The following is an 11,196-nucleotide window of genomic DNA, read 5'->3' on the forward strand; positions in this document are numbered from 1 at the left end:
TTTTAGGCGCTTTCATTTTTATCTAGATACATTTGACAGACTGCGCTCCATTCGTATTTCTCTTTTTTCTGGCTGAATTTATTTGCTTCGTAGGTAAACAAGCCGCCAGTGGGCGACGCATCGGGCTTTAATTGAAGTAAAATGTTTAGAAAAGCAATGAGTGTAGGAGGGGCCAAGGGGCCAGACCCGAGAGTTGTTTGCCGAATGAGCCATGTGAGTCAGGTGAATGAGAGAGCAAGCTACTGTTTCCGTCTGCGGCGAACTGTCTGCTCCATATGCCCGTATATGCTTTTTAGTAACTAGTTTTTTACTCTCCCCACATCAGCCGGCAGAGCTTATAATTCATTCGCTGTAGCTCGCTTACGCTTTTATCTCCCTCTCTTACCCCACGCTCACTTGGCTGTTTATTCATTGCCGCCGCTTTATTTTTCGCTTTCAGTTTGCATTTCAAAGCCGCCAAAGTAACAAGTATCTTGCAGTTATCCATTCAGTGGGGCGACTATAAAGACCGAAATAAAGCGAACAAGACACCACTCAAAATTTTATATACAAATAGTGAAAAAGGCTTTTTAAAAAACAAGTTCACCAGCATGGATGTAAGTTTTTTCTATTTTTCTTGCACTTATTTATTTTATTTTTCCTGTGGGCCAAACTGTGGCGACCTTCACCTTGGACTCCAATTAGAGAAATTGCTAAAAGTGCTTTCACCAAAATGAAAACCTTTTCCATTTTCTCTGCTCCCTCTCATGCCGAAATCTGCTAAATTGAAAGCATCTGATTAAAGCTTGTGGCGCAACATGAGCGGGCGAACGTCTTCTGGAAAAGATCAGCTGAGGCGAACGGAGTGATTCATTGTGTTTCCTCAGATCTGATGGGTTGTTTTTTTTTGGGTTTACACACCAGCTTTAATTACTTGATCCATAAATGGAGTTTTTTGTTAGTCACTTTGTGTGCGTTGGCTTTGTTATAGTGCTTGGAAAAGTCATAAGACATTTAACAAAAATAAACTGGATTCGATTTGCAGAAGCTTAGTTATTTTCCGTTGAAAGGTTTTATTATCTTTTAACTGAAAATTCAGTATGTGGATAATAAATCGTAATAACTTTTAACCGCAATAGGCACTACGCATAGTCTATATTGTAATACTATAATTATGACAATGAAAATGAATCATGCAATAAAAGCCCTTACTACTATAATTGCGAAATTTCTCACATAAATATTATACAATATTTAGTGCGTAAGCCATTTACTTAAATGATACTTTGTGGTAAAAAAAAATCTATAAATTACTAATCAATAATATTCTGTGAAGTCTAACCAAGTAACCATTTTTATTAAATGTAAAATAATGATTTCTTGTTACCCACAGTCACCCAATGGCGACCTATACACCCTTGAAGCGAACCTGGTCAGCAAGGCTATACGGGAACTAACAGATGGCGCTGACAAGGACCCCATCACCAAGCTACGACTTTTATGCTTTAGCCGCGGAGCAACAGGCATATTAGGACTGGGCAGGTAAGAAAAGTCATTTGATTGACCTAAAACGATATTTGAATCGGACCTAGGAGCTGTGACCCCGTGGCCGATGAATTATGCAAGGAAACAGTTCAATTTTAAATTATTCATTAAAGAGCCTTCCGGGCGATGGACGACGATGGCAGCAAAGCGCTTAACGAGGAGGAATTCATCACCGGGATCCGGGACACGGGACTAGATGTCACCGAGGAGGAGATCAAGCAGATGTTTCAAACGTGAGTGACGGGCGTGAAATCGGGTCCAGATAAAAATTTAATTTTCGTGGACACCTTGTTTAGATTCGATGAAGACGGCAGTGGATCCATCAATATGACAGAGTTCTTGCTCAAGCTAAGGGTAAGCGGCTATTTATATTCCATTATTTGTGTTTTTAATGAAAATCAACCAACAAATCAGAAACACATTTATCAAACGTTTGTTATTAAATTATGATTTAATTTTTAATAAATATGAATTATTTTTTTTATTTATTTGTAGCCTCCAATGCCGCAGTGTCGGTTGAATATTATCGATCAGGCTTTCGACAAAATGGATCGTGATGACGATGGTGTTATTACCATTGCGGATCTAAAGAATGTTTATTCTGTAAAGGAGCATCCGAAGTTTCAGAGCGGTGAGAAAAGCGAGGATGAAATTCTTACCGATTTTCTGCACAACTTTGAGGGAGGTCGTGGCAATCTTGATGGCAAGGTTAGCTATTAGCAGTTCGCTTAAAATAAATGTATTTCTAATTATCCATTAACAGATAACTCGCGAGGAGTTCGTGAACTACTACGCCACAATTAGTGCCTCAATCGACAACGATATGTACTTTGACCTGATGATGCGACGGGCCTATGCAATGTAAATATTAGCAACATGCAACCACTTCACTTAAATCTCAATCACGACTCATGTATAATTTATAAACTGCTCAGCAAATAAAATAGAATCCTTTTTATGCAATTAAATAAATCTTGGAGAACATTTTTCGGGCAAAGTTCCAATGGCAAAGAACTTGACTATTTGTGCTCTTAATTCAAATCTAAAATGCTTGGCCAAGATTTGTGATGACTTTCGTAGTTTCGGCTTTTTAGGGTTTAGATATCGGGATTCGTTAGCTGTCAGAGCATATGAAGTGTTTGTCAAATATGCAGAATAACAAGAAACAAGTTTTCTCTAAACATTTGTTCGTAGTTTACATGCATTTAAAGTCTGGCTGGATATGCTATATATGTATGTGCATAAATGGGCGGTTGGGGCGTGGCCCATAATCAAGGCAGAGCGCCAAAGACGGCAATCAGAGCTACAAACACGGACCCAAGCCCAAAATGCTTGCCGCACTCGGCAAATTGTTTGGAATTGTCAGCAGCAGCAGTAGCAGTACCAGCAGCGAACTAATGTCATCTGTATGTGAGTGTGTGTTAGTGCTAGCGCCCTGACTGGTTGGCATTTATCACACAGCCAGGACCGGCAGCCTAAATGTATGCTTTAAATTATGCAGACACCAGCTGAGTTTGTCGCCACATGCAACTGTGCGTTTCTGTGATTGTGTGTATGTGTGTGTGTGCATCTGCGTCTGTATTTGTTTGTGCGTGGCAAGTTTGTGCTCTGATTGCAAGCAACTCATACAAAATTTTAATTGCCAATGTTGAAATTACGCACTGAGACAAAGGACGGGCGGGAGCCAGACTTTCAGACCGAAAAGGGTGAGAAAATTCGGAGAAAACTGACTTTACTAACAAGTTGTACACCTAACAAAATGAGGCGCAAAGAAGTGCACATAATAAGATAGTTAAAAATAAAATTTTTTTAAACATAAACATGTGTCAGCTAGCATTAGTTATTTATTAGCAATATTTTACCTCATTTTTGGTTTATTTAATCGCTCAGTGTTTATGCAATCGAGGCTTACTGCGTGTAAATCACACACTCCCAACTTTATCGTATCATTTCATTAAATTTTATTTACAGCCTGGCAACTGTCGTTGGGTTGCTCCTTCTCTTTGGAAAGATGTTGGCCAACGACAACTCTGAATTTGTGGCAGTTTTCATTTGCCACAAAAGTTCCCGTCGAAGTCCCAAATGGCTCGGCTAATCAAAAAAAAAATTCTCATGCCACAAAAACATGTTGAATACATAGGCATTCGTTTTCGTTAATCAATTTAAAACTTTAAAAGATAGTTTTTGATAAAAAAATTCAAAATTCAAATATTTTCTCCTTTAAAAGAAAATCATTTTGTAAGTTAATTTTAATATTAAAATTATGGCATCCAGATATTTCGTGTGACAAGAAAGTGACATGGACATTTTTCAAATATCGAATCCTCGAGCTGAGGACGGAAACGAGGGCGACGACTAATGCATTATTTAAATCTAGTTAACACTTGGCCATTTGCCGTTGATTGAAAAGGTCGAGGAGCAGCAGTACGGAGGGGGCGAAAGGTGAAAGGACATCGCTGGACGGCAGAGAGTGTGTCGGACAGGACAAATGGAAGAGCAGCACATGAAAATAATAATAATAAAAGGCAGCCGCAGGCGAATGGTCCTTGGAACCTCATTGACGGAGTATTGAATACATTTCATTGCATGCCGAATACGAGGCAGGAAATGGAGAAAGGATAATGGAGAACGAGTGGCGGGCGAGTAGGCGGAATGGTAAATGGCGAAAATGTATCCTTCTGTGGTAGGCATCGAAGTGACGAAACTGCAAAATATTTCAGTCACGTTTTAAATGTAAAAATCTCAATCACGTGCTCGAAATGCGCGCATTCACAATATGCACAAGAAAAAAGTTTAAGCAACAAACTAGAGACTCAAAAAAAGAAGGAAGTATACACTAAAAACATAAGTTGTTTTATCCTAATCATGTTTAAGTCCAAGGAGCAACACATGGAAGTATTTTTGGCGTCAAGAGTAAGCGTCAAACCGCCCTTTTCTTGAGGTGTAAACATATAAACGATATTCCAGAGTGTCGGGCATTTGGCCAACTGAAAATCGGAACGAAGCCGGGTCCGTGAAATGCGGCAAAAGCCCTTAACAGGTACTTGTTGGATCGATGATTTAATGTCGCTATTGGCGGGATTGCGAACCGAATTCGATGAGCTGTCGCGGTTGCATCTAATGATGTTATTGTTGCTGCTACCACACCAGCCGTTGCATCATTTGTGGCCGCTCAAATTGCATAATGTATGCAAAAAGCTTAACTAACTGTGCGCATTGCTGATTGAAATATTGAAATCAAGTGGCATTTATAGTTGGCCAAGCACAAGCAGCCAATCCAGCACTTACACACAGACGGATATGTTTACCTGTGGACAGCGCACAATTCGCAGCAATTTCCTTTTCCTTTCAACGCAGCTCGTATGATCACACCATTCTCGGTTTTTTTATTTGAGTTTTTTCTTTAAATTTAACCATTCAACAGGGTGTTAGGTTTTTTTTTTTTACGATTTTTCATTATTATCGGTTGTAGGATTCAATAGATTATAAATAGATTGTAAGATAGTTGTACACAACAATCTGTTTTATGATGCTGCTATTATTTACAGAAGTTCCACTCTTATTGAATGACTTGTTTACCCATTACCCATTATGTTTTAATATTGCTTTCACCTCTTCAGAAATAATGTTACCTTTATTTTTTCAAGTTGAAACAGGAGGTTTTGTTGCCTAATAACGTAATCTAGCTAACATTTTTCAAAGGTTGTTGTAATACCTACTAAATTCTGTGTTCACAATTTCACAAATTTGTAAAGGGAGTAACATAAAACAAAATAAAAATATGTAAAACAATTTTTATTATCAATTCATATCTACGTAAAACTATTTATTTTAAATTCTTTGTCGATTTAAACCCTTTTTAAGGTACAAGGTATATATTTAAAAAAAATATATAAAAAGAGCGAGTGCAGTAAGTTGCGCGCTTAATTGGTTATCTTAGTTATGAAGTAATTGATTGGGTTGATAAATATAAATTGAAATACGTAAACAAATAGTTTTTAATATGGAAACCATTAATTTGTATAAATTGTATGCATTTTCGTAGGTAAAATGTAGTTTTAAAGCCATTTACCCGGGAAATATATTTTATCCAACAAGCATGTGTGGAAACATTAATTTCAGCCGAGCTCTTTTGAGTTTAGTTTTACCAAACTCACTTGTTAGCATTTGGGGTTTTTTTTTGCAGAGAAATGAACATGCAAATGACCATTTTATTACGAACATTTTATTATTTCGCCAAAATGTGCCATTAAATACATCAGGTTATGTTCGAAACGAATGGGTATGTAGGTGTTCGAATGCGTTAGAGTGTACGTCCCGTTGCGGCTTCGTGCACAGCCATTTATATGCCAAAAATATATATTTTGAACATGACAGCGGCAACAAAAAATCAATTTGTAAATGTTTTTAGAGTGCAAGCGAGATAGAGCCGGGAAACTTTGACATTCCGACGCACAACTTTGGCAGCTGCTGCGGTGGCAATTGCTGTTGCATATTTTCCGATATGGTTGCAACACGAAACGAAACGTAACGAAACGAGACGCACGAAATGCTGCCAAGTGACCCCATTGGCAGCTGCAATGTCCGTTTTGTAATTAGCGCTCGATTCGTTTCGAAAGGTCCAAGGGGAGTTTTCTGACCTCAATTACTTTGTCACCATTTCAATTTGCAATTTCAGCCATTAACTAGTTACGCTCAATGCAATTAAACTTGCACTTTTCCACTTTACCGTTCAGCAAGGTAAGAAGAAATTCGCCAAACTTGCCACGCCTCCCGCTTGGTCATCAAAACGCCCCCGCTTCACACCTTGCTTTGCCTCCATTCACCTTCTACATTCCCACGCCCCCAGGAATGATGTCAGCGGCATTTCCCACCGCAAAGTGTTGTTATTGCCACTATTTCGTACCGTAGCATCCGCAACTGTTGTATCGCACACAGTGAAAGTTCTCACTATCCCACAGATACAGATACATGCACTCGCCGAGACACAGATACAAATACAAACACATCCATAGAAACCCTTCGCCGTCCAGCTGCATGTGCGTTCCATTGGAATAATTTGAAATTGGAAAAAAAAGTTGCCGTTGGTTGGTTTTTTTTTGTTGCCATCTTCTCGTTGAGTTAATTGCAAATTGGATGAAATTGTAATTTTACACTTCATTTGATTCAATTCATGGCTGATTGACAATTTAGTTTTTCATTAAGGTAACTGCATAAAAATTCATATTTACACGGGAAAATATTTTAGCAATTGTAATCACATGTATTTACTTTATGAACTGTAATCAGCTTACACATATTCATTAATTAATCAATAATCAAACTACTGCTATATCTTATTGTATTTTTTGTTTAAACAGCTTTCGTTTTTTCAGTGTTTAATGTCATCAAGGAGGTATCCCAGGCTGATCCAAGCTATTGCGGCCAAATATGGCGGCTGCTTGGATTGCAGGCATCTCAAGGAGGAAAGTATGTCAAAGCAAGGAAATGTTTTAGGAATGAAAATGGCCCACAACTTGAGGTACGATGGCTTAGATTTCGTTAAAATCCAGTTGATGATGCACTGCCTCACATAGGTTGATAGTTTAATAGATTTTTTTAAAGTTCTTTTCATTAAAATAGGTTTTATTTAAATAGATAGAAAATAGAAATAAGCTTTGGGACAGTCCTTAGAGTTTTTCGTGAAAAATAATTCCCGACCTGCTCCTCCAGGTTTCGGATTTTCCAATTGACTTTGAGTCTGACTATTGTTAAAATTATCAGCTTTGTTAAAGAGTGTACTTCATCAGAAGAAGGCTTTTTAATATATACGCAAGAGTAGAAAGAAAGAGAATACGGCTTTTCTTTTTTATATTATAAAAAACAAATTTTAGTCCAGTTTCTATTCAGCTCTATTTTAAAGTAAGCCACATTAATTATTGAGAGCCTTGATACCACAACCAAGACAAGTTTCAGGTGTCTGCATTTCAGGTGGGGATTTCGGAGAGCGAATACATGGCTGGCATTATGCATACGCAGTGTGGTAACACGTTATAAACAAAAGTCATAAAGCAAACTTAAAGTTATGAATTTTTAAAATTCCTGATTTATTTGCAGGAAAACTTTCTATCCAACACCCCCGAAACATATCCACTCCGTCGGATCACAACGTGTGCTTACGCGTGTGTGTATGTGTATAAGGATATGCAGTGTAAAAGAAGTTGGCACTTTTTTTGTAGCTCCTGCATTTTTTGGCAAGTTTTTCTGCAGAATGTTTGCCATTTTTTTTTTTTTATTTATTTTGCAGCTTGGCATAAAGTTTTAGTTGTCACGTGACTTGAGAACGCAGACGAGCGAAATTCGCATAAAATAAATACCTGGCAGGCAGAAGGTGCTACAAAAATTTAGGGGAGGTGCGGGGACCGGAAACGGAAACGGTATTTACAGCCACAGAAAGTGTTGCATATGCTCAGGCGCACGTTGCTTTTGTTTTAATATTCATATTCGGGCATCAGAAATTATTCCCCGGAATTAAGTTACGCAGCAAGGGAAGAAGGGAAATGGAAGGAGGCGATGAGACAAGCAACGAAGGCAGCTTAAAAGGGACAGCGAGGAAAATGCTTTGAATTTAAAATCTGCAATTTTCTGTTGATTGCCGCACCCAGCAGAGTGCAGTTATAGAGTAACATGCTGCAGCGGCAGTAGCTCTGGCAGCACTGGCGGCTGCAACAAAAATTACAACAATGGCAACAACCTCAAAGTGTTGGCGGTTGGTAAAAGAAAAAGAAGAAGAATCAAAAGCAGAAGCAGCATCAGGAGCAGCAACATCATCACAACTTTTGCGTAAAATTCCAGTCATGTGTCCCTAACAAATCCCTGCATTATTCATGAAATGATAAGATGACTTTGTGCTGCCGTCGTCGTCACTCGCTCCTGAGACCCGCCCATACAACCAGACCTCAGATCCATCCCCCACATCCACGTCTATATCCCAGACCCTGCCCCACACTTTGCCCCATGCACGTAATATTTTTACATGCAGCTGCAGCACGGACTTTGCTTGTGGCCTGCGCTGTTTGTTGTCTGCATTTAACTACCAAGGATATCCGTTAGCTATAAAACTCGCACGCTAGCAGCTAAGTCCAAGGAGGTGGTTTTGATTCAAAAGCCAACTTATACACTTTTTGCCATTATTGACAGTTTTCTGTACATTTTTATGCAGAAAACCAGGCTAAAAAAACTATGTTTTAAAATTTAATTAAATACTGAACGTTAAACACTTTCAGAAAAAATATCGTTAATTTAACATTATAAGTATTTTTTTAAATGTTTTCTTACAAACTTACTAATACCTGTGTTGAATCATTTCAATATCTGAATTTAACCTCTAAAAGTTCAAACAGAAAAACCTCTTTACGAGGTACAATAACCTGATATCCATGTTTTTAATAAAATTTTATATGGATTTATAAAACTAACAATAAATACTATTCGTTTATTTTCTGTTTTGGCCGACAAAAATAGCAGACATTTTTTAGTCTTATATACCATTGTACAATTTTTTAATCAGCGAACCCAGAAGCCACTTTCCTTATTCCAAACATGACTAAAATATAGTTTTTAAATTTTTTGAATTTTTTCCTAGTGGTACCCCTATAAAATGGTGGGTTTTCCAACTTTCGCCATTTTGGTTCGCTCCGATGGCCATAGCTCTGCCAATTTGCATCCGATGAGGAAACAAAGTACCATTTTGTAATCAGCGAACCCAGAAGCGACTTTCCTCATTTCAAAAATGGCTAAAATATAGTTTATAAATTTTTCGAATTTTTTCCTAGTGGTACCCCTATAAAATGATGGGTTTTCCAACTTTCGACATTTTGGTTCGCTCCGATGGCCATAGCTCTGCCAAATCGTATCCAATCAGAAAATAAAGTACTATTTTGTAATCAGCGAATCCAGAAGCGACTTTCCTCATTTCAAAAATGGCTAAAATATAGTTTTTAAATTTTTCGAATTTTTTCCTAGTGGTACCCCTATAAAATGGTGGTTTTCCTAATTTCGCCATTTTGGTTCGCTCCGATGGCCATAGCTCTGCCAAATCGTATCCGATCAGGAAATAAAGTACCATTTTGTAATCAGCGAACCCAGAAGCGACTTTCTTTATTCCAAACATGGCTGAAATATAGTTTTGAAATTTTTCTAATTTTTTCCTAGGGGTACCCCTATAAAATGGTGGGTTTTCCTACTTTCGCCATTTTGGTTTGCTTTTCCAACTTATGGCCATAGCTCTGCCAAATCGTATCCGATCAGGAAATAAAGTACCATTTTGTAATCAGCGAACCCAGAAGCGAGTTTCCTCATTCAAAACATGGCTGAAATATAGTTTTGAAATTTTTCGAATTTTTTCCTAGGGGAACCCTTATAAAATGATGGGTTTTCCAACTTTCGACATTTTGGTTCGCTCCGATGGCCATAGCTCTGCCGAATCGTATCCGATCAGGAAATAAAGTACCATTTTGTAATCAGCGAACACAGAAGCGACTTTCCTCATTTTAAAAATGGCTAAAATATAGTCTATAAATTTTTCGAATTTTTTCCTAGTGGTACCCCTATAAAATGATGGGTTTTCCAACTTTCGACATTTTGGTTCGCTCCGATGGCCATAGCTCTGCCAAATCGTATCCAATCAGAAAATAAAGTACCATTTTGTAATCAGCGAATCCAGAAGCGACTTTCCTCATTTCAAAAATGACTAAAATATAGTTTATAAATTTTTCGAATTTTTTCCTAGTGGTACCCCTATAAAATGATGGGTTTTCCAACTTTCGACATTTTGGTTCGCTCCGATGGCCATAGCTCTGCCAAATCGTATCCAATCAGAAAATAAAGTACCATTTTGTAATCAGCGAACGCAGAAGCGACTTTCTTTATTCCAAACATGGCTGAAATATAGTTTTGAAATTTTTCTAATTTTTTCCTAGGGGTACCCCTATAAAATGGTGGGTTTTCCTACTTTCGCCATTTTGGTTTGCTCCGATGGCCATAGCTCTGCCAATTTGTATCCGATGAGGAAACAAAGTACCATTTTGTAATCAGCGAACCCAGAAGCGACTTTCCTCATTTCAAAAATGGCTAAAATATAGTTTTTAAATTTTTCGAATTTTTTCCTAGTGGTACCCCTATAAAATGATGGGTTTTCCAACTTTCGACATTTTGGTTCGCTCCGATGGCCATAGCTCTGCCAAATCGTATCCAATCAGAAAATAAAGTACTATTTTGTAATCAGCGAATCCAGAAGCGACTTTCCTCATTTCAAAAATGGCTAAAATATAGTTTATAAATTTTTCGAATTTTTTCCTAGTGGTACCCCTATAAAATGATGGGTTTTCCAACTTTCGACATTTTGGTTCGCTCCGATGGCCATAGCTCTGCCAAATCGTATCCAATCAGAAAATAAAGTACCATTTTGTAATCAGCGAACCCAGAAGCGACTTTCTTTATTCCAAACATGGCTGAAATATAGTTTTGAAATTTTTCTAATTTTTTCCTAGGGGTACCCCTATAAAATGGTGGGTTTTCCTACTTTCGCCATTTTGGTTTGCTCCGATGGCCATAGCTCTTCCAATTTGTATCCGATGAGGAAACAAAGTACCATTTTGTAATCAGCGAACCCAAAAGCGACTTTCTTTATTC

General features: G+C 37.9%; 2 protein-coding genes across 5 annotated transcripts; both read left to right on the top strand.

Annotated features, from left to right (window-relative positions):
* The first annotated feature begins 435 nt into the window (after positions 1 to 435).
* On the top strand, positions 436 to 2,496 carry LOC108130360 (calcyphosin-like protein). Its single transcript, XM_070281443.1, has 6 exons — positions 436 to 596; positions 1,373 to 1,521; positions 1,638 to 1,757; positions 1,821 to 1,878; positions 2,020 to 2,232; positions 2,288 to 2,496. Exons 1-6 carry the CDS (start codon positions 591 to 593, stop codon positions 2,387 to 2,389), a joined length of 648 nt encoding a protein of 215 aa, XP_070137544.1. The 5' UTR covers positions 436 to 590; the 3' UTR covers positions 2,390 to 2,496.
* Positions 2,497 to 6,760: 4,264 nt separating this feature from the next.
* On the top strand, positions 6,761 to 8,882 carry LOC138926629 (uncharacterized). Of its 4 annotated transcripts, none has more exons than XR_011443214.1 (4): positions 6,764 to 6,805; positions 6,900 to 7,045; positions 7,480 to 7,566; positions 7,621 to 8,882. XR_011443214.1 is itself a non-coding variant. In XM_070281444.1 (4 exons), the coding sequence occupies exons 1-4, from the start codon at positions 6,799 to 6,801 to the stop codon at positions 7,701 to 7,703; spliced, it is 303 nt and encodes a 100-aa protein (XP_070137545.1). In that variant the 5' UTR covers positions 6,770 to 6,798; the 3' UTR covers positions 7,704 to 8,882. The 4 variants fall into 4 exon arrangements, 1 of the variants encoding a protein (XP_070137545.1); XM_070281444.1 differs by having other exon boundaries at positions 6,770 to 6,805; positions 7,480 to 7,546; XR_011443213.1 differs by lacking the exon at positions 7,480 to 7,566 and having other exon boundaries at positions 6,761 to 6,787; positions 7,621 to 8,878.
* Positions 8,883 to 11,196: the final 2,314 nt, after the last annotated feature.

This window comes from Drosophila bipectinata, chromosome 3R (genome assembly GCF_030179905.1).
Source record: "Drosophila bipectinata strain 14024-0381.07 chromosome 3R, DbipHiC1v2, whole genome shotgun sequence".
NCBI lineage: Eukaryota > Metazoa > Arthropoda > Insecta > Diptera > Drosophilidae > Drosophila > Drosophila bipectinata.

What these genes read in the sequence shown, in the direction of transcription:
- LOC138926629 (XM_070281444.1), top strand. An exon ending in AAAATGGCCCACAACTTGAG is followed by an intron (nt 7,046 to 7,479) that starts GTACGATGGCTT and finishes GACAAGTTTCAG; the next exon opens with GTGTCTGCATTTCAGGTGGG. An exon ending in CATTATGCATACGCAGTGTG is followed by an intron (nt 7,547 to 7,620) that starts GTAACACGTTAT and finishes ATTTATTTGCAG; the next exon opens with GAAAACTTTCTATCCAACAC.
- LOC108130360 (XM_070281443.1), top strand. An exon ending in GGCATATTAGGACTGGGCAG is followed by an intron (nt 1,522 to 1,637) that starts GTAAGAAAAGTC and finishes TATTCATTAAAG; the next exon opens with AGCCTTCCGGGCGATGGACG. An exon ending in GTGGCAATCTTGATGGCAAG is followed by an intron (nt 2,233 to 2,287) that starts GTTAGCTATTAG and finishes ATCCATTAACAG; the next exon opens with ATAACTCGCGAGGAGTTCGT.